This window comes from Salmo trutta, chromosome 1 (genome assembly GCF_901001165.1).
Source record: "Salmo trutta chromosome 1, fSalTru1.1, whole genome shotgun sequence".
Taxonomy (NCBI): Eukaryota; Metazoa; Chordata; class Actinopteri; order Salmoniformes; family Salmonidae; genus Salmo; species Salmo trutta.
The window spans coordinates 17,848,210-17,872,276 of record NC_042957.1 but is presented as its reverse complement, the minus strand read 5'-3'; the positions used below and the strand labels follow the sequence as shown (position 1 = coordinate 17,872,276).

General features: G+C 44.2%; 1 protein-coding gene across 1 annotated transcript in view; it reads right to left on the bottom strand.

The window, feature by feature from the left end:
• The window catches only part of klhl29 (kelch like family member 29), a 147,650-nt gene that overhangs the window by 15,564 nt on the left and 108,019 nt on the right, over nt 1-24,067 (bottom strand). The window contains exons 9-10 of the mRNA XM_029765825.1: nt 18,239-18,421; nt 16,873-17,053 (exon numbers count right to left, since the gene is read on the bottom strand). Coding sequence (XP_029621685.1) covers nt 16,873-17,053; nt 18,239-18,421 — 364 coding nt within the window. The remainder of the gene's footprint in view (nt 1-16,872; nt 17,054-18,238; nt 18,422-24,067) is intronic.

The window sequence follows — 24,067 nt, the reverse complement described above, 5'->3', positions numbered from 1 at the left end:
CCTAGCAGAGCTGGTTAGGCTGTTTACATGTTATCTAGAGCATTAGCGACTAACTGTGGTGCAGGCAACAATTGAATTACATTTTTGCCAATTGACATGGGTCACGTTTACTGACATGGGTCATATTCAGCAGGTGCTGTGCGTTCATAAATTCAGCGGATATTCTGCGCTCTGGCACAGACGAAAGTGCTATGAAATCTTGCTAGCTAACCAAATGACACCTGCATCTCTGGCTGTAGCCACTGATAAACGATATGAGGGGGAAAAGTTGGTCACTCACCCATTCCTCCAATGTCATCCTTCCAGCAGCTAGCTAATGTTAGGCTCAGTGTTTTTAGCTTGCTAAATAAATAGCTACTTAAATAGATATGCTAGCCTATTAGCCGCGTTACGACTGATTTGTGATCATACATTTTTTTTCCACTGTATTGACATTCCCAGCCTTAGTTACATTTCTCTGTTTTTGTACCAAATATTGTGTCATTGAAACTGAAACAGTGCACAGGGAATTTGATATTTTTGACTGATTTTATGATTGTTTGTTTCATATCTGCAAAGTAGTTAAAACGCTGTCAGTTCCACTTCAAGCCTTCGTCAGGTAGTCTGTTTATTATTCACCATAACAATAGCAGCCCAGACAGCCTAAAAGAGAGTAAGGCCATGGTGAATGGGGTTTAATAGAGGTTTGCTAGCTAATGGTGTGTCTTATCCTTTTCATACACAGACCAAAACCATGGAAAAATAAGAGCCACCTAAAGACAGTGATGATTCCTGCATTTTCAGACCCTGTAACCAAAATACAGCTGTCGGGTCTGTGTGAATGGTTCTCGGATTTAAGCTGCAAACAGACCACATGGTTTAATAACACCCCTCCCAATTTTCCAGCTACCCACTGATATGTATTAAAGGGGTATACCTGCAAATAAGTGGTAAATAAATGACTGTTTGAAAAGGGGTCATACAAATATTGCCCTATTTTTTTTTTTTTTTTTTTACAGGTAACATACCACACGGTCTGTCTGAAATGGGTACCAGTGTGTTTGTTTCCTCTGCGCGCTCCTCTGCTGTACTAGCAGAGAGAGTGCTAAGGTCCAGATAATGACTCTCAGTCTCAGTTACAGCAGCGATGACAAGATCTTGTATGATATGTCCTGAGGAAAAACAACAGTGATCTGGGACTGGACTCAGACCTAACAAGAGAGAGAGAGGCATCTGTATGGAAGCCTTTCTTTCTGCCCATTTCTCCACACCTGTATTTCTCTCATGCTGGGGTCAAGTCAGAGCAGTAGTTGTCCCCCTGTGATTTTACTATAAAGACACTAGGATCTTGAGAGCCACAAAACAGCAGTGTGATGTATGTGATACTGACAGCGTCTAATTATGATGTGAAATCACCCACCCCATCATGCTAAATGAGAGTGTGTTTTGTGTGTTTCTGTATGTCAAAGCGTTTTAATTGTCTCATCACCGTGTGAAGGTAGGATCTTACAGTCTCACTTTGGTGTCCAAGGACTAACTTTAGCTGAAGACACACATTGCTAACTAACCGTGTTTCTTGATCAGGAGACCAGGAGGAAGGGAAAAGAACATCCAAGGTAGTGATATTACATCCTGTCCTTTTGATTGTCCTGCCAGATGTATTGGAAATAAATATGACCTACTGAATAGACAACACTAGGGTTATTATCACACTTTGATCCTGTTGGCTTTGATTACATGGTTTAAGTCGCTCCTTAGGAGAAAAACACATTTTATTGTCAAAGTAAACAAGGTCAGTATATACTGTGGTCCATGTAGCACCAAACCAGCAGAACACACACGCATGAACGCACATACACACACATGCACGGACAGACAGCTACAAGCAGCACGCACACAAACACAGAGCCCAGACACCTTAATCTAATCCCAGACCATCCACAATGGCTCTCCCCGATTTACCCATAATCCTGAGAATAAACTAATTTACACGCTGCCCTGTACACGTAAGTCTGTCTATATTGATGTGACAGCACACTGGAGACCCTTGCTGCTGCTCTGCATCCTCCGCCAGCCATAACACTCATTTGAAACTGGTGAGAGGGCACCTTGAAACACTGTCAAGAGAGGACTGGAGACAGAGTGTGTGTGTGTGTGTCAGAGACAGTATCCCAGTTTAATTGGACGGGGGCGTCAAGTAGGACGTGCGACATCAGTGTTGGCTGTGGAGTAAGTTACACACCAATTACTGATCCTCACTCGGCACGCACACACATGCACACACACTAGACCAGAACACACACTTCTTTATTAACCCGTACACTGGACACCTAAACTTGTCACACTCATGCACACACGCACACCTTGCTATTTCAGACCTGAGACGAGAGATACATGTACCTGAAAAAAGCAGGCAAACACAAACAGTGTCCTCAGCAGTGGTGCCATCCCTCAGTGTCGGAGACCAGTGAGTGTTTTAAGATCATCTGGCAGCACAGCTTTCCTCTGTAAAGGTCAGTTATCCATCTACAGCAGCAGGAAAGGCCCATTTCCTGGAAGCTCTCAGCCCAGAAGCTACCACACTACCCAGTAGTGCCTAATTAACTACACACATTATTAATGGCTCTTTCTTCCTGTGGGCTTAGTCTATCCTTTCTTATTTTTCCAGCCTGGAGATATTTCTAATATTCTGTAGAATGTTAAGAGGATAGGAGAGAGAAAGGGGGGATCTAGTAAGGGAGAGAGAGAAAGAAATTATTTAGCCTGCTGGTAAAACCTACAAATCACCCAAACCGTCAGCTAGTTGTTCATCAGCCTGGTAAAAGACACGCACACAATGCCTCAATCTTCACATGCATTACTTCCCTCCCTCTATTATGTCCCTTTAACCCTGCATCCCCCTCCACGAATAACTCTCCCCAGGCCCTAACCCTGCCTGTTTCTCTGGCTGTAACCTGGAACCCCAGCTACATGAGGGACCGAGCAGGCCTCCACAGACATCCCTGTTTCATCATCCTCTCCTACAGAAACCTCAGGCTCACACACGCGCATGTTCCATCGTACGCTCCATCTTTCTCACACATACTCCTCAGGCCCTCGCTGTGACAGGGGGGGAAGCTGGTGTGTCAGGTATCCTACAGCAGCCCAATACTATATAAAGAGAGAGGTAAAGGAAGAGGGGAGAGAGAGCGGGAGAACGGGAGAGAGAAAAGAATAGAAAGATGGGGGAGAGAGTGAGAAAGATAAAGGGAAAGATTGAGTGTGGGGGGGGTTGAAGGGAGAGACAAGGAGAGAAATAGGGATGATTCTTTGGCTCTTTAAGACCTTCTTCCTCTCTCCCGGCACCGGAGACTAAATCAAAGAGACACAGATAGCCACCATGCAGAGCTGGCAAAGCACAGGGTCAACACACACACACACACACACACACACACACACACACACACACACACACACACACACACACACACACAAAATAATAGGTTGATAATTAGTTAAGGATGAATGGATGTCGGCTGAATTGGCCTTCATACCAATTTACACAGCAGAGAGAGGGATGAAGAATAATGAAAAAGGAGAGGGTGAAAAGAGAAAGGGTGAAGGAATCAGAAGCGAGAGAGAGAAGGTGTGATGGGAGTGGAAGAAAGTAGAGAAAGAAGGGTGAGTTAGCAGGAAGGGGTTAGCTGGAGCCCTGACAGCACAGTAGGAGACAGGGTTGTGAAGTTAAGGATTAGCTCTGCAGGGGGGACCTCCACAGCAGGGGGTCTGGAGCTAACTTTACCTCACCACAGAGCTCTGCCGTGGGACTACAGAGGCCCGGACACCCCCCTCTCCTCTCCCAGCTCCAGGCAAAGAAACAGGCACAGGAAAACAGCTCATCAACACGCCACATTAGGAGACGAGAGAGAGGGGGTTTGGGATGCCGTGCAGGCGGTTTTCTCAGCGCTGAATGGGTACCCCATCAAGGAGCATATGTGTCTATGCCTATGTATGTGTGTGCATGTATGAGTGTTAGTGGGAATGTGTGTATGGATCATTCATACTTGTATATCTACTGTGTGTGTGTGTGTGTGTGTGTGTGTGTGTGTAGGGCAAAAGGTGAACGGGAACCTGTGTGTCTGTGTAGAATGGGTTGAATGAGTGGGGGCGCATCTCCCAGTGTGGCTTAACAGCTTCCCCAGGCAGACAATGGAGAAGATTACAGTCACAACTACTCTACACAGCCAGGCTGAGTGCTGAGGAGAGCTTCTATATAACCACTACACAGCCAGGCTGAGTACTGAGGAGAGCTTCTATATAACCACTACACAGCCAGGCTGAGTACTGAGGAGAGCTTCTATATAACCACTATAGTGCCAGGCTGAGTGGCACTTCTATATAACCACTATACAGCCAGGCTGAGTACTGAGGAGAGCTTCTATATAACCACTACAGTGCCAGGCTGAGTACTGAGGAGAGCTTCTATATAACCAGTATACAGCCAGGCTGAGTACTGAGGAGCGCTTCTATAACCACTATACAGCCAGGCTGAGTACTGAGGAAAGCTTCTATATAACCAGTATACAGCCAGGCTGAGTACTGAGGAGAGCTTCTATATAACCACTATACAGCCAGGCTGAGTACTGAGGAGAGCTTCTATATAACCACTACAGTGCCAGGCTGAGTACTGAGGAGAGCTTCTATATAACCAGTATACAGCCAGGCTGAGTACTGAGGAGCGCTTCTATAACCACTATACAGCCAGGCTGAGTACTGAGGAGAGCTTCTATATAACCACTATACAGCCAGGCTGAGTACTGAGGAGAGCTTCTATATAACCACTACAGTGCCAGGCTGAGTACTGAGGAGAGCTTCTATATAACCAGTATACAGCCAGGCTGAGTACTGAGGAGCGCTTCTATAACCACTATACAGCCAGGCTGAGTACTGAGGAGAGCTTCTATATAACCACTATACAGCCAGGCTGAGTACTGAGGAAAGCTTCTATATAACCAGTATACAGCCAGGCTGAGTACTGAGGAGAGCTTCTATATAACCACTATACAGCCAGGCTGAGTGGCGCTTCTATATAACCACTATACAGCCAGGCTGAGTACTGAGGAGAGCTTCTATATAACCACTATACAGCCAGGCTGAGTACTGAGGAGCGCTTCTATAACCACTATACAGCCAGGCTGAGTACTGAGGAGAGCTTCTATATAACCACTATACAGCCAGGCTGAGTACTGAGGAGAGCTTCTATATAACCACTATACAGCCAGGCTGAGTGGCGCTTCTATATAACCACTATACAGCCAGGCTGAGTACTGAGGAGAGCTTCTATATAACCACTATACAGCCAGGCTGAGTACTGAGGAGCGCTTCTATAACCACTATACAGCCAGGCTGAGTACTGAGGAGAGCTTCTATATAACCAGTATACAGCCAGGCTGAGTACTGAGGAAAGCTTCTATATAACCAGTATACAGCCAGGCTGAGTACTGAGGAGAGCTTCTATATAGCCACTATACAGCCAGGCTGAGTACTGAGGAGAGCTTCTGTATAACCACTACACAGCCAGGCTGAGTACTGAGGAGAGCTTCTGTATAACCACTACACAGCCAGGCTGAGTGGAGCTTCTATATAACCACTATATAGCCAGGCTGAGTACTGAGGAGAGCTTCTATATAACCACTATATAGCCAGGCTGAGTACTGAGGAGAGCTTCTGTATAACCACTACACAGCCAGGCTGAGTGGAGCTTCTATATAACCACTATACAGCAGGCTGAGTGGAGACTGAGCCTTCTATACAGGAGAGACAGAGGACAGAGGGACAGGTGTAAACAGCCTAAAGGCATGCTTCGGTTCGGCAAATGAGTTTGCTCGTATATTCCATTAAAAGACCTTCGCTTGAAAAATGAGATAAAACAGAAATCGTACCAAAGATTTGTATAACTAAACCAAGACAGACCAGAGGCTGTCGTTTCCAATGAGAGGAAATGAATCAGTGGGCAGAACAAGCAAAGAGGTGGGCAGAGCCAAGCACGAGCTAGTGAGATCCTATTGGCGCATTCTAGCTTTTATTGGCATATTCCCATTAGGGAACGCCTACTCTGTAAAGTGCACGTATGCAATAACTCAATTCGCCCTTGCACTTTTGGAAAAGGGTAAAGTCTACAAAACGCAGTCCACTCTGTTACCATATTGGGGCGGCAGGGTTGCCTAGTGGTTAGAGCGTTGGACTAGTAACCGAAAGGTTGCAAGTCCGAATCCCCGAGCTGACAAGGTACAAATCTGTCATTCTGCCCCTGAACAAGGCAGTTAACCCACTGTTCCTAGGCCGTCATTGAAAATAAGAATGTGTTCTTAACTGACTTGCCTAGTTAAATAAAGGTTAAATAAATATGGAGATCAAATGTTTCATCAATAAGAAAATTAGCCGAACTTCGGCCAAAATCCATCTTCTCCCACTGTGCTTCCTCTCGTCACCATATTTGGTAGTGAGTGGAAACGACGACCGAAAGCTTTACATTTACACATAAGGTGAATATCTGGCTTATTGTTCTGTGATGGCACTGTTTTTCCATCTTGAGACACTGTAGCTAGTATACACTTTCTCAAATTGGTTAGAATTAATCAAAAAGGAAATCTGTCATTCATTTTGACATTTTTGTATAAATCTTACTCATGCAATTTTACATCTAAGATGTTTGGTGCAGTATTCCTCAAGCGAAAAACGAGTCATCTATCATTGAATGACAAACACTTAATTGAAGAATCCTTACTGTTGACCAACGACCAACGAAGGAGAATGTGTGCACGAACAGCCGAAGACCAAAATGAACAAAAACGTCTCAAAATGTTGTCATAATATATGCTGTACCGAACGGAAGCCATAACACTCGTTCCCTCAATGGACCATAGAGAACCAACACAAATACACTTAAGGATGGACGCACACACAATGGCTGAATACCAGATGGCTTTTCCAACCATTAGTTAGTCCCACCTTCAGCTGTGTGTGTTTGTGTCTAGCTGAATGAGGATCTCAGTGAGTTTGACACACCGTAGAGAAACAGCAGAGCTACGGTCTGTCCTACACTGTACTCTGAAATAGATGGGTGATGGCGCAGGGAGAGAGAGGAAATGAAACGGAAAAATAAGCTGTGCAATTTAAATGTACTATGAATAAAGTGCCTCACATTGGCGCAAATATTCAACAGAACAAACCGCGCTCTATCCCAATGCTGGAGACGGACATTAAACACCTAGAAGTTTGCAGCAGCTTTCCTGAAAATTTGAATATTTTTATTGTCACAGACCCAGAGGAGAAGGCCACGCCGAAGCAAGGTCTACCACTCCACAATGTATTGGAGAAGGCTGACAATGCCAAGGCTGTTTGAGAGAACCACAACTAGACAACTACACATCAGTGCTGCCAACAACATAACTTCCTCACACAGAAGCACAGCTCCCCACACTGGAGGGCCACAACTGGAAAACCCTGTACCAGACTAGACACCATATCACTGTGTCGCTGTATTAAGGTATTTTTAGCTGGGCTGCAGCACAACTCAGGTAAGGAATGTTAACCAATACTGCAATACTGAGTCATGTTGCTAGTTAACAATCTTGATGCAATATTAAGTGGTAATGGATCGTGCCTAGCACAAGCACCTGCCTGTACATAGTGCTCAATAAATAAACACAACCATTTCAAATTGACACTCCATTAAATCATAATGAATTATTCAATTCATCAAATGTAGCAATAAGGCTGTCAAGCAGCTCAACATGTTGGTACACTGTACATAGTGCTCTTGTAACTCACAAGCAGGTATCTATGGTTACACTCTGTACTGAATACTCTGTTGTTCATTTTCTAGTGATAGGGATCTGCCTTGACTATGTCAAGTGAGGCACACAAAAATTAAGTTGGACACCAACACTCCCAGAAACAGAATTATCTGAATTGGATCAAGATCATTATCCGCTGCAGACACCTTGGTAGGTTCTTCCTTGGTTCTTCAGCTCCTAATCTACAATGCATTCGGAAAGTATTTAGACCACTTATTCTAAAATGGATTTAAAATGTTTTTCCCCCCTCAATCTACACACAATCTACACCCCATTATAACAAAGCAAAAACAGAATTTTTGAAATGTTTGCAGATGAATAAAAAATAAATAAAAAAATAACACTTTTACATAAATATTCAGACCTTTTGCTCAGTATTTTGTTGAAGCACCTTTGGCAGCAATTACAGCCTTGAGTCTTCTTGGGTATGACGCTACAAGCTTGGCACACCTGTATTTGGAGAGTTTATCCCATTCTTCTCTGCAGATCCTCTCAAGCTCTGTCGGGTTAGATGGGGAGTGTCGCTGCACCCCCACAGCATGATGCTGCCACCACCATGCTTCACCGTAGGGATGGTGCCAGGTTTCCTCCAGACGTGACGCCAGAGAATCTTCTTTCTCATGGTCTGAGAGTCCTTTAGGTGTCTTTTGGCAAACTCCAATCGGGCTGTCATGTGCCTTTTACTGAGTGGTGGCTTCCGTCTTGCCACTCTACCATAAAGGCCTGATTGGTGGAGTGCTGCAGAGATGGTTGTCCTTCTGGAAGGTTCTAGCATCTCCACAGAGATACTCTGGAACTGATCAGTGACCATCTGGTTCTTGGCCACCTCCCTGACCATGGACCTTCCCGCCCGATTGCTCAGTTTGGCCAGGCAGCCATCTCTAGGAAGAGTCTTGGTGGTTCCAAACTTCTTCCACTTAAGAATGATGGAGGTCACTGTGTTCTTGGGGACCTTCAATGTTGCAGACATTTTTTGATACCCTTCCAAAGATCTGTGCCTTGACACAATCCTTTCTCGGAGCTCTACGGACAATTCCTTTTTTTTTGCTCTGACATGCACTGTCAACTTATATAGACAGGTGTGTGCCTTTCCAAAAAACTGTTTCCGCTTTATCATTATGGGTTATTGTGTGTAGATTGATGAGGAGCATGTTTTATTTAATGCATTTTAGAATAAGGCTGTAACGTAACAAAATGTGGAAGAAGTTAAGTTGTCTGAATACTTTCTGAATGCACTGTATGTGCACTGACTTCAGTCATTCCTAATCCACTAGAGGGGTGTGTAGAATAGCTGTTATAATGTGAGTGAGTCAGAGACAGCTTTCTATAGACTGTTGCTGTGGTCTCCTGCTGGGCTGGTATAAAAAGGTAGCAGCCCTGAGACAGACTGACAGACTGATTGAGGACATAATTGTGAATGTAGGAGAATTTCACGGTTAAGATCCGTGAAACCAAGAGCAAGGTAGACAGCCAGGCCACAAATTAGGAGGCAGGCCAGGCTGGAGGCGTCGAGGCTAAGGTCTTGACAGAAATGGAGACGTGTAGACACGTGCGCGCACAGACATACACAGACGCCTGTAAACAAACCTCAATCAGCCGTGCCAATCAGTGCCTGAGTGGGGCAAATCAACTGTGGCTGCAGAGCTTCAGGGCAGAGGCCCAGTCAGTCAGGCTGCTGCTGCTGGGCATACTGAACCAGCCACGCACACATGACATCACATCACTATAGGGCAATTCCATGGGTAACAGATTGATGCCAAAACTCAGATTTCCCACTTTAAAATGTATGTCAAACAAAAACCAATGACTGCAAAGTTAAAAACCATGCAACTATTTCCTCTGGAAATTGTACAAAAACATTTACGTAAAGAACAGTGCAGATTAACGGTTTGTGACCTTTTTGGCAGATTTCTGTTACTGTGGAATTGTCCTATATCAAACAGATGGATAAATAGACCGCTGACAAAAACGCAACAAAACTGCATCTTACAAAATAACGCTGTGAAGAGCCAAAATATGAACCATGGATGGAGAGCTGGCGAAGGTCAAAAGACGGAAATGTTGGCAAAGTTTCACGTTTTTAAATGTCTCTTGCACAAGTACAGTGAAATGCCTGTCTTGCTAAGTCTAAACACAAAAATGCAGTAATCCATGACAATGTAATACTAAAAAATAACAAAGACAAAATCAAAGTAAGCATAGTAAACTCAGCAAAAAAAGAAACGTCCTCTCACTGTCAACTGCGTTTATTTTCAGAAATCTTAACATGTGTAAATATTTGTATGAACATGAGATTCAACAAACTGAACAAGTTCCACAGACATGTGACTAACAAACATTGAATGTAATGTGCCCCTAAACAGGGGGGGGGGGGTCAAAATCAAAAGTAACAGTCTATCTGGTGTGGCCACCAGCTGCATTAAGTACTGCAGTGCATCTCCTCCTCATGGACTGCACCAGGTTTACCATTTCTTGCTGTGAGATGTTACCCCACTCTTCCACCAAGGCACCTGCAAGTTGGGGGGAATGGCTCTAGTCCTTACCCTCCGATCCAACCAACAGGTCCCAGACGTGCTCAACTGGATTGAGATCCGGGCTCCTCGCAGGCCACGGCAGAACACTGACATTCCTGACTTGCAGGAAATCACGCAAAGAACGAGCAGTATGGCTGGTGGCATTGTCATGCTGGAGGGTCATGTCAGGATGAGCCTGCAGGAAGGGTACCACATGAGGGAGGAGGATGTCTTCCCTGTAACGCACAGCGTTGAGATTGCCTGCAATGATAACAAGCTCAGTCCGATGATGCTGTGATACACCGCCCCAGACCATGACGGACCCTCCACCTCCAAATCGATCCCGCCTATTGCGGGCAGTCTGAGCACAGATGGAGGGATTGTGTGTTCCTGGTGTAACAAGGGCAGTTGTTGCCATCCTGTACCGATCCTGTGCAGGTGTTGTTACACGTGGTCTGCCACTGCGAGGACCATCAGCTGCGCGTCCTGTCTCACTGTAACGCTGTCTTAGGCGTCTCACAGTACGGACACCGCAATGTATTGCCCTGGCCACATCTGCAGTCCTCATGCCATTTTGCAGCATGTCTAAGGCACGTTCACAAAGATGAGCAGGGACCCTGGGCATGTTTCTTTTGGTGTTTTTCCAGAGTCAGTAGAAAGGCCTCTTTAGTGTCCTAAGTTTACATAACTGACCTTAACCTCTCTAGGGTAGGGGGCAGTATTTTCACGGCCGGATGAAAAACGTACCCAAATTAAACGGCCTACAACTCGGGCCCATGAACTAGAATATGCATATTATTAGTAGATTTGGATAGAAAACACTCTGAAGTTTCTAAAACTGTTTGAATGATGTCTGTGAGTATAACAGAACTCATATGGCAGGCAAAAACCTGAGAAAAATCTAACCAGGAAGTGAGAATTCTGGTGCTTGTAGTCCTTTCAAGTCATTGCTAATTGAACACAGTGAGTTAGGGATCATTTTGCACTTCCTAAGGCTTCCACTAGATGTCAACAGTCTTTAGAAAGTTGTTTGAGGCGTCTATGATGAACAGAGAGCGAACAAGAAGGTGGGGAAGTTGGTGACCCAGGGAAGGACATCAGTTCATTGGCACGCGAGGAGGTAGCTGTGTTCCAAAACGTTTTTCAAGACAATGGAATCGTCCGGTTGGAATATTACTGAAGTTATAAAGGCCCTAAAGAATGATGCTTTACAACATTTGACATGTTTGAACGAACGTAAATATAACTTTTTTTTACTTTTCGTTGTGACATTTTGGCTGTGCTTCCTACATTTGGAGTAGCTTACTGAACGCGCTAACAACAAGGAGCTACTTGGACATAAATTATGGACTTTATGGAACAAAGCAACATTTATTGTGGACCTGGGTTTCCTGGAAGTGCCTTCTGATGAAGATCATCAAAAAGGTAAGTGAATATTTCTAATGCTATTTAATATTTTAGTTGACTCCAAAATGGCGGGTATCTGTATTGCCTAGTTTATTTTTCTCTGCGCAGTACTCAGATTATTGCAAAGTGTACTTTCCTCTTGAAGCTTTTTTGAAATCTGTCACAGCGTTAGCATAAAGGAGATGTCCATCTATAATTCTTTGAATGACAGTTTAATATTTTATCAACGTTTATGACGAGTATTTTTGTAAATTGTTGTGCTGATTCACCGGCAGTATTGGAGGCAAAATATTTTCTGAACGTCACGCGCCAATGTAAAAATGGGGTTTATGGATATAAATATGAACTTTATCGAACAAAAAATGCATGTATTGTGTAACATGATGTCCTAGGAGTGTCATCTGATGAAGATCGTCAAAGGTTTGTGCTTCATTTAGCTGTGTTTTGGGTATTTGTGATGCATCTAGTTGCTTGGAAAATGGCTATGTGGTTATTTGTGTCTTATGTACTCTCCTAACATAATCTAATGTTTTGCTGTCGCTGTAAAGCCTTTTTGAAATCGGACGACGTGGTTCGATTCAGGAGAAGTGTATCTATAAAATGGTGTAAAATAGTCCTATGTTTGAGAACTTTGAATTATGACATTTTGTGGTTTTGAATTTGGCGCTCTGACTGTTGAATAGTGTGCACGGTGGGTGGGACAATAGCGTCCCACCTACCCTAGAGAGGTTAATTGCCTACCGTCTGTAAGCTGGTAGTGTCTTAACGACCGTTCCACAGGTGCATGTTCATCTATTGTTTATAGGTCATTGATAAGCATGGGAAACAGTGTTTAACTTCTTTGGGCTCAACTCCCGTTAACGGGATCGATTTGACAACATCCGGTGAAATGGCAGAGCGTCATATTAAAAATAAATGATAATTTTTTAACAACTTTCATACATTCACATGCAACACACCAAATTAAAGCTCAACTTCTCATTAATCTAGCCACCGTGTCAGATTTCAAAAAGGCTTCACGGCGAAAGCAAACCATGCAATTATCTTAGGACAGCGCCCAGCATACCAACACATGAAAATCAGATTTCAACCCGCCAGGCTCAACACAAAAGTCAGAAATAACGATTTAATTCATGCCTTACCTTTGAAGAACTTCTTCTGTTGGCACTCCAATATGTCCCATAAACATCACAAATGGTCCTTCTGTTCGAATAATTCCGTCGTTATATCTCCAAAATGTCAATTTATTTGGCCCGTTTGATTCAGAAAAACTCCGGTTCCAACTCGCCCAGCATGACTACAAAATATCTAATAAGTTACCTGTAAACGCTGTCCAAACATTTCAAACAACTTTCCTAATACAACTTTAGGTATTTTTTAACGTAAATCAATAAAATGTAAAAGACGGGATAAACGGTGTTCAATACCGGATAAAAACAACGTGAAGCGCGTGACCTGGAGCGCGCATCAAAACATTAGTGCACTTGGCTGGACCCTCGTTCTGAACTGCCGTACTTCTTCATTTCTCTAAAGAAAAACATCAACCAGTTTCTAAAGACTTGACATCCAGTGGAAGCGATAGGAAGATACACATATAAACCCCATTGAAAACACTGTCACCTCAAAAAAACAAAATCCTGGATGGTTTGTCCTTGGGGTTTCGCCTGCCAAATAAATTCTGTTATACTCACAGACATAATTTTAACAGTTTTAGAAACTTTAGAGTGTTTTCTATCCAAATCTACCAATTATCTGCATATCCTAGCTTCTGGGCCTGAGTAGCAGGCAGTTTACTCTGGGCACGTTTTTCATCCGGACGTCAAAATACTGCCCCCTAGCCCAAAGAAGTTAAACCCTTTACAATGAAGATCTGTGAAGTTATTTGGATTTTTACAAATTATCTTTGAAAGACAGGGTCCTGAAAAAGGGAAGTTTCTATTTTGGCTGAGTTTATATACAGGGTCCGTTACAGTAACATATTTACAATGTGCAGGGATACTGGAGTGATAGAGGTAGATATGTTCAGGGGTAAGTTGACTAGGCATCAGGATATATGATAAACAGAGTCGCAGCGGTATACGTGGATGGGGGCGTGCTCGCCCCCCTGTAGTCCACTATCAGCTCGTCCTTACTGATGTTGAGGGAGAGGTTGTTGTTCGGGCGCCACACTGCCAGGTCACGGACCTCCTCCCTATAGGCCACGTATCAAACTCATTCCACGGAGAGCTGAGTGTCTGTGAGTTTACGCTCCACCTTTGTTTTTGATTTATGAATTAAGGTCACTAATTAATAAGGAACTCCCCACCTGGTTGTCTAGGTCTTAATTGAAAAGAAAAAACAAAAACCTGCAGACACTAGGCCCTTCATGGAAGGAGTTTGACACCCCTGCTGTAGGCTGTCTCATCGTCGCCGGTGATCGGGCCTATGACTGTCTTGTCGGAAAACTTGCTGTTAGTGGCACGTCCACACAGTCGTGAGTAAACAGGGAATACAGGAGGGGACTAAGCGCACAACCCTGTGGGTCCCCCTGTGTTAAGGGTCAGTGTGGTGGAGATGATGTTGCCTACCCTCACCACCTGAGGTTGGCCTGTCAGGAAGTCCAGGATCCAGTTGGCGAGGGAGGTGTTCAGTCCCAGGATTCTAAGCTTGGTGATGAGCTTGGAGGGGAGTATGGTGTTGAACGCTGAGATATGGTCAATGAACAGCATTCAGGTATTCCTCTTATTTAGGTGGGTGAGGGCAGTGTTGAGTGCAATTGAAATTGTGTCATCTATGGATCTGTTGGGGCGGTATGCAAATTGGACTGGGTCTAGGGTGTCTGGGATGGAGTTGACGTGTGCCATTACCAGCCTCGCAAGCGCAACATGTGGGAGTTATTTCCTTTTACTGACGGATGGCCACCACCAGACAGACCTACTGTACATGTCAAGGTTTCCGTTCGCCGGTAATAACTGGCTTTGTCACTACAAAAATGTAAATGGCAATAAATAAAATTTGGAGCCTGTCCCGGGGAACAAAAAAATCACATTGCAAAATAGTGCCAACTGTAAAGTTTGGTGGAGGCGGAATAATGGTCTGGGGCTGATTTTCATGGTTCGGGCCAGGCCCCTTCCATGCAGTGAAGGGAAATCTCAACGCTACAGCATACAATGATATTTTAGACGATTCTACATTTTTTACTGGTCCCCCGTGGGAATCGAACCCACAACCCTGGCATTGCAAGCGCCATGCTCTACTAACAAAGCCACACAGGACATTCTGTGCTTCCAACTTTGTGGCAACAGTTTGGGGAAGGCCCTTTCCTGTTTCAGCATGACAATACCCCCGTGCATAAAGTGAGGTCCATACAGAGATTGGTGTGGAAGAACTGGACTGGTCTGCAGAGACCTGACCTCAACCCCATCAAACACCTTTGGGATGAATTGGAATGCCGACTGCAAGCCAGGCCTAATCGCCCAACATCAGTGCCCAACCTCACTAATGGTAGTATGGAAGCAAGTCCCTGCAGCAATGTTCCAACATGTAGTGGAAAGCCTTCCCTGAAGAGTGGAGGCTGTTATAGCAGCAAAGAGGGGGGGCAACTCCATATTAATTCCCAAATTTCAGATTTGTCCGGTAAATTAAAATTCTGCCGGTCAAATGTCGGGCACCACATTTTCATAACGGAAACCCCGGTACACCAACAGACAGACCTACTGTACTACCATATGTCCAGCTAGAGAGCAAATGAAAGACTACCTGTGAGAAATCTTTAGAGAGCTGAGGTTAAAGTCCTGTCATGTTTTAATGCTGTTTTGATGAGAAATCCATGTGCTTAGCTGGCCCAGCCATACTGGAAGGAAATGACTATAAATGGCTTAACACTGGGTGTGTAAATGGCTGAGTGTGTGTGCGCGACACGCAGGGAGTATAAATATCCCACAGACGAGGAGCTCTCGGCCACCTGGGGAGAAATGACATGTCTTATAGCATGAAGACACTTCTGTCCACACGCTGTGAAAACCAACACAGCAACACTTACTATATGCCATCACCCCCACTTTCTACATCAAATCTGACATTTCGTCCACCAATATTTCAACCACTCAGATAAGACACTCCTGCTGTTTCTGTACACCCATTAGTAGTACATAGAATTCTGTTGAACCCCTTACACATAGTACCACTGTTCATCTGAGTGCCCCGATAACACAGAACCTTTTGACAGTTTCAGACAGAGAAAGTTGTAGATAATGGACACTGGCTGAGGGTCTCCGAACACGCGCACACACGTCACTGCTTTGTTTGGCTGTAAACGCTGAGATACACTGCTAGGTCTGTAATTACGAGCTGCGACTGGAGGCAGAGGAATCAAATGCGTTTCCATTACAGGGCTCAGTATTCCAGCCAGCCAGCCTTAATGACACAGCATGGCAGCGTTACGGAGACATATCAAATTAGATGATTCCATTTGAGGGATCGATGTTACATGGAGAGAGTGTCGGTGTGTGTGTGTTTTGTTGCGTTGAGAGCGGCTTCACAGTGTGTGTGTGTGTTGTTGCGTTGAGAGCAGCTTCACAGTGTGTGTGTGTGTCGTTGCATTGAGAAAGGCTTGGGAGATCCATTCAGTTCTGTAATGAGCAGCAGCAGCCTGTTCCATTACGTTCTGTAATGTTATTTTGATTGCTCAATTTAATCTCCCCAGCCCAGCATCAAGACCGTGTGTGGAGAGCAGCAGAAGATAAAGCCATTTTACCACTGCCATTCACATCTCCTCATAGGCCCTTCAGTCTCATTGTTGCACTGCCGTGGATGGAAGTGTTGCTTTCTGATCAAAGAGATTTTACCCACTAATCAATAATCAAGTTTGACATTAAACTGTCCTTTACAGCTCAGGACAGTTAGACACACACAGGGATATAGACACTAGCCATCCTTCTGGCCAGGGACATCTATGCCCAAGGTTCTATTGAAAAAGCTAGTCGGTGTAACCTAACATACAAGACACTTCATGAAATAACTTCAATATAAGTATAGCCAACAGAGCACCTGCAAACATGTTTAAGCATAGCTTCCGTTCCTGCTACACTAGCAGCATCAAAAGCTCAAGACACTATCAGTTGTTTCCACTCCATAAGCACATGTCAGTGTCCTACCTCTCTACATGGTCCAGGTTTCCTGACACACCCAGACCTCCGATGGTATAAAGTTTCCCATCGTAAACCAGACTGTTGTGTCTGCAGCGAGGCACCGTCATACGGGACATCAGATTCCAGTTGTCCAATAGAGACATGTAGCACCACACGTCAGCTACCATCACCCCTGACTCTGTCCCACCTGAAACACACACATAAAACATACACACTTCAGCTACCATCACCCCCGACTCTGTCCCACCTGAAACACACACATAAAACACACACACTCGTCAGCTACCATCACCCCCGACTCTGTCCCACCTGAAACACACACATAAAACACACACACTCGTCAGCTACCATAACCCCCGACTCTGTCCCACCTGAAACACACACATAAAACACACACACACTCGTCAGCTACCATCACCCCTGACTCTGTCCCACCTGAAACACACACACACACACGTCAGCTACCATCACACCCGACTCTGTCCCACCTGAAACACACACATAAAAAACACACGTCAGCTACCATCACCCCCAACTCTGTCCCACCTGAAACACACACATCACACACACACACACACTCGTCAGCTACCATCACCCCCGACTCTGTCCCACCTGAAACACACACGTAAAACACACACACACTCGTCAGCTACCATCACCCCCGACTCTGTCCCACCTGAAACACACACATAAAACACACACTCGTCAGCTACCATCACACCCGACTAACAGCGACTAAATAAAATGCATATACAATGTAACCAATGTTAAAAATATCCAGATAGATTATTTTTTTACTGGTTTACAATAAGTCATTTTGGAATCGTTATGACCTGGGGGCAAATGTAACAAGGCACCACCAAGACACCATGCCTGCATATTCACCCTTATTTCTACCCCTCACTGTTACAATGCATTACCTAGCTTGGTTTCAAAGCAGCAAACAGAGTGGACATTCCATCCATTATCTGGAGGAACACAGAGTCCTCAGCCCTGGTTAGTACTACTGCACACTGATGATTTCCCCACTGAGCGCCTGCCTCCCCACAGACACACAGGCCAGGTCCATGGGAAATGAGAGAGGGGAGAACATTCTCTCTAAGCATTTCTAGTGTTCTGTTTCACAGTCCAACGTCAAGGTCTACCTCTGTATTGGAGATGTACACAAATGGAGACTATATAGTACAGAGACCTTTGGAGGAATATAGTACAGAGAACAGACCTCTGGAAGAATATAGTACAGAGAACAGAGACCTCTGGAAGAATATAGGGGAACAATAATATGAAGATAATTTTAAAACTTTACACTGGATGTATGGATAAACAGATATAGATATACTGTATGTGTGTGACGTCCACGTCGTTAGCCTACCTGACAGGTAGATGTTGTCCCCAGCTGAGATGACGCTGAAGAACTCTCTGTCGTAGAAGGGAAGGCTGGCCAATGGGAACCACTTACTGTTCTGAGGGTTAAAACATGTCACTGCCGTCAGAGAGCGCTGGTTCATACTTATGGCCTGACGACCACCGATTAACACTATCACCTCCGCCACACCTAGAGGGACAGAGGGAGGGGGGGACAGAGAAACTCGTTAAACAAGTGTTTGCAGAACCTATCATACGGAGAGGTTGTTGTTGTTGTGAGTGCGTTAGAGCAGTGTTTCTGTTAAAAGGACCCGCCAGCCTATTTAGTTGGTTTGGAACAGCAACTGTTGACTGAGTCAGAGGTTCAGGTGCAATAATTGTTGGTTTTATTTACAATGAAATGTAAATAGTGATAGCACAGTTAGGATCCTGCGATAGCATAGGAACTAGCGACATAGTTGGGTTCAAGCAATGTTCGTAACAAACAATTAGTCCATTTGTGTGGGGAGAAATGGAGGGAAATAACCTACATGACGTGATGATCACAGGCAAATCCGTTTCAGAAATGGGCTGTGGTTATTGTAGCCTCGGAAGTGGGAAGCCCAGGTTTCTCACATACTAAACAGGATTTTGGAAGGTTGTGGACTATGGTTGTGGACAATTCCTTTTGGGTGATGGACATGGCTCTAATTAGTCTACAGACAGCACCAAACTTGGCTTCAGATGTTTTTCAATTTAGCAGCCTGCAGGCCTTGTTTATTGTTATTTCCAATTCAATAGCCTCTCAGGGATATGCAAAACCAAAATGCAAACTGACAAAGTTTCCTCTTGGTGCAGGAAAGTGTAGTGCGTAAAGTGGGAAATATAACTCAATTATCTAGACAGCTCTCTCTGCCATCTGTTAGTCTGCAGCAGCACTCCACTCTCCAGTCCCATACAGATAACTCTCCTGTCTCCATCCCTCTTTCTCGGTCTCTCCCTCTACTGCCACAGAACACACTTTTATCCCACTCTCTCTCTACCCCCCAACCCTCTTCTGCCCCCTCTACTCCATTCCCATAGATGCACATCACTTCTCTCTCTGTGCTAGTGAGACTCACAGCATGGCCTCAAACCCTTACTAAATCAATACGCTAAATCAATGTGTGGATATTCAAGAACAGCAGCACTGCAAACACAACAGCATTTTAATTCTGCGTCTCATCTAATTCAGAGCAGCACCTCCATTCACCTGTGTGTGTGTGTGTGTGTTTTGATCAGAGCTCTCTCAGCCAGTATAAGTATTCTCTCCATGTTCAGTGCTCAACCATGGTGTTCAGTACACTACTGGTGCCTCATCTCTCACACACTGTTGGCATACGCTGTATAAAGATGCTAGTGATGTGTAGTGTGTGTGTTTGTGGTTGCATGTGTGTTTGTGGTTGCATGTGTGGCAGCATACGCTGTATAAAGATGCTAGTGATGTGTAGTGTGTGTTTGTGGTTGCATGTGTGTTTGTGTGTGGCAGCATACGCTGTATAAAAACACCAGTGATCCAAAACAAAAACACACTGGCTGTCTGCCACATGTATCTCCAGGCCTCTTAGTCCTCAACAGCAGTTTGACAGAGGGGAGGGAGGGAGAAAGGGAAAGCAAGAGAGAAGGAAAGAGATATATTCCTCAATCATTCCATAGCTAGGATTCTAACCGCTGGCTCATCTTCCTGGATCAATACTCCTTCTCCTCCCTCGTTCCCCTGACAACCACCACTCCTTTTCTTCCTTCACCATCCTTCCATCTCTTTAAACACTGCGGTCATCTTTTAACTAAAGCTGCTCTCCAGCTTTCCTTATTTTCTCTCTTCCTGTCTTTCTCCAGGGCTGTTAAAATACAGTGAGAGCTTTTGATAAAAAAATGAGAGGAGAACAGAAGGCTTTAGTGGGATGAGCAGAGAGAAGAGGTAAATGCTGCCTCAGACACAGCTGACACTGGGATAGGATGGATGGAAACATGCACTGCCTCTTCCAAAAATCGAGGGCAGTTTAATCACAAAAATGGGCCACAAATGTGCTAGAGCTTTACCAAATATTAATATGTGTTGCCATTGTAACTACAAAGATATGGGTGAATGAACACTGACTGATTATTAAAGCAGAAGAATAGTGACAACATATGGGAAGATGAGCAGTATAAAAAGATTTACCGCTGAGTGCAGTGGTATTCAGAGTGGCAACAGCACAACCATCAGGTACCAACTACAGCACAACTTCAGCCGACATACTGCTCATATACAGTACAATATTGCTGAATGTGTGATTCTCAGTCCTGAGGTAAATGCCAACCATGTATCTCGACACAGAACATATACAAGAAACATACATAATGTGTTGGATGTGTGTTTAGATCCTTGTTCTCTCTACATCATCATGCATTATAACAACCTGAAGGTTCATACATACACCAGGGATGGTGGAGTAACTGCCAAGATAAGCGACTCATCTTTTTATTTTTCAATTGCCGAATGTTTTTGGTTGTGAACATGACATCTGGATGGGAGGTGGGATGCCTCTTGACCCCTGACCTCTGTCACCTGCTCTTAGAGGTCAGACAGAGACACTTCACTTGTTAGGGAGGTGGAAAAAAAGGCTTCAAAAGAAAGAAAAAACCAGAAGGAATGTTGTTTTTTTCTCTACCTCTCTTCCTATCCCTGTCTTTGTTCTTGCTCCATATCTCCCCCTCTGTCCTCTGGTAGAGTAACTAGAAACTGTTCATACGTAGCAGGTCCAAACATGGAGCCAAAACGTCCTCTGGTGGTTGAGACAGCCAGGGTGAAGGTGAATCCAGCCAGTGGTGGATCACATCACAGGTAGAGCTGCTAGAGACGTGTGTGTGCACGCAGTACATTCTCCTTGACAACAGATCCACACAGGGGCTGATTGTGGGGGAAGAGGTGGGGGAAGAGGAAGGATGTATGGAGGGATGGAGAGATAACTGAGATGCTGACAGCTTGTGTTCTCTCCCGTGTCGTGACCATGAGAGGAAAGGAGGAGAGGTGAGGGGCGAGAACTCTGGCAGATTAGCTGCCCACCTGCTGAGCCTAGCGTCGACGGAACACACACACACACCACAGCCACTACCTCCTAATGACTCCTATCCCTGACACCAGCATGCTCCCTACTGTTCTCACACACACACTCCCTGTCATTTACATCACAGCAGGACTAAGTAAGGGTTCTCCTCCACACGCCATAGGTTCTTACACACAAATGTCTCTCGGGGAGCTTTTATTTCCTGTACACACACCTTTCCTGCACCAGTTCAGTTTCCCCTGTTCAAAACGTTCCCTCTATCTCCCTTACATTGTCAAAGTAAACATGACAACAATGGTCCAAAAAGACAGCATTATACAGGAATATACTACTGTTAGTAAAAAAATCTATAAGGATCATGTTCAGTGGTAATAATATTAACAGCAATTACAACCAATAATAATAATGACAATTGTAAAAATACAATTAATACTGGTACTAGGTTTAACCTGACTTCTAGAAAATCTATAGTAATGACTAGTAACGGTATGGAAAAGCCAGAACAGAAAGTCTAATATTAATGACAGTTTTTCACTTAGGTTGTGACAGGAGTCTAAAACACAGCATTTTTATTTAGATATGTATTTAAGTTAATCGTTTAGGTTTCACATCTATCTTATAATTTTGGGTAAGATTGTATTTCTATGACTAAATATCTTTCACAATTGGACAGAAAATACAGCTCCGTCTGTACCTCTCCTCTCTGCGTTCTCCGTTTCTCCTTGTTCTACTCCCTACTGTGGCCCTTCCTCTTTTTACCCCACGGCTAAACCCTGCTCTCTCCGTCTACCCCTCTCACCTCAGCCCTGTTTTAGTTTTTATTTCATCTTCTCAATCTTGTTCTCTCCCATTGCCCTCGTCTTCTTGGACCCTCTTTTTCCTCTTAATCTCACTCATACCTCAGTCTATCACTAAGACCCACTCTCCCCTTTTCCTCTCCACTCAATTGCTCCCTCTCCTCCTCCCTCTCTAACCTTATGGTCTCTCTCCCAGGGGGGTAATTTGGTATGGTGAGTATCGGGAGGCCAGGGGCCTCAGTGTGTGGCCCCAGCTGTGAGAGTATTCTGGCATAGAATCAGGCAGTGTGCGTTTAAGTCAATTTGTGCGCTCTAAGGGTATTCTCATGGTGTGTGTGTGTGTGCTTGTGGCCTGCTGTGAGGGGACTAGCCAGGTTGAGTGACAGTCACAATGGGACAGGGACTTTGCACTAGCAGGCGCTCTGCCAGCACACACACATTTCTTTTGCACGCACTGTCGAAACACACAGTCCATACCAAATGTGACTGTTTGACCTACCTAAGATCACCCAGAGCTTCAGATGCATACAATCTCACACTCATCCAGGCTGCTAATGTGAAAATCATTGCATGTGCAGATTTGGTCTGTGTGCATATATGTGTGGCGTGGGCAAACTGCATATTCTAGCTCTGAGTAGACACGGAGTTAAGTCAGTCAGCCAGCCAGTATCCATCCTCTACCTCCATGCAACACCATGGCTTAACTTGATTCTCCGGTAAGTGGTCAGAAAGCTGTGTCGTCATGCCAACAGCCATGGGTTTTATATTCACTGGACATATTTAGACCAGAGGTCACACTACCATTTTAATGTATGATGTGATATTTATGTATTTGTTTAACATTTCACCAATAAGACGAGAAACAAACATCTCCACCTCAATCTTTTATTTGACGCTCTACTACATCTTTCCACATTACAAGGAAAGAGATATTACTATGATATGCTGAAGAAATTTTGCAAGCTTTGGCTTCATATAGTGTGTGTGTGTGACTCAGCCATTCTCAAGCAGTGCGGACCATGCTGCATTCCTCTTTAGAGTAACACAAAGTAATCTCACACTACATTGGTTCTTTAAAACAAACCAGCCTGAATAATCACTCAAACCAGGCACTGTACACTTACACAAGCATGCACGCACGCCCGCACAAGCCTGCACACAAATGTGACCCGATTCAGGAAACTAGGCATATGTCGCAAGTCACGACTTCACAGGAGAGCTGTTTGAATGTTAAAAAAAATTTTTTTTTGCCAGAAATGCCTTTTCAAACATGTGAACTTTCATGTGCCTTAATATCAAACTTCTTTGCCATCTGTAAATACAAATACAATTGTTAAATTACGAGCCCAGTTTGTTTAGCCACAGAAAAAGAAAGCAACCTTCCCGCTAGCCATGATCGCCTGAGATAATGAGTGGGCTGGACATGCCGAGAGATGCGTTCGGATTGGTTTACCATAAAGCACGCGTCTGTCTATTGGAGCTGGTCAGTATGTTTAGGTAATCGTGTCGAACGTGGCTTTAAAAAAAAATATATTGCGTAGTAAAACTGCATAACCCTACTGTCAAGTTAACTTCTTTGGGAAAGGGGGGCAGTATTGAGTAGCTTGGATGAATGAGGTGCCCAGAGTAAACTGTCTGCTACTCAGGCCCAAAAGCTAGAATATGCATATTAGTAGATTTGGATAGAAAACACTGAAGTTTCTAAAACTGAATGATGTCTGTGAGCCTAACAGAACTCATATGGCAGGCAAAAACCTGAGAAAAAAATCCAACCAGGAAGTGGGAAATCTGCGGTTTGTAGTTTTTCAAGTGATTTTAAAAATATATATTATTAACAGTAACATGCAAAACATAAACATAACAGCCAGAGGGATTCCAAAGAAATTAGAAAAAAATCAAATAAAACTACTCCACATTATATCAAATACAGACATATAGCGAATACTTGACATTTTGTTTTGTATACGTTTT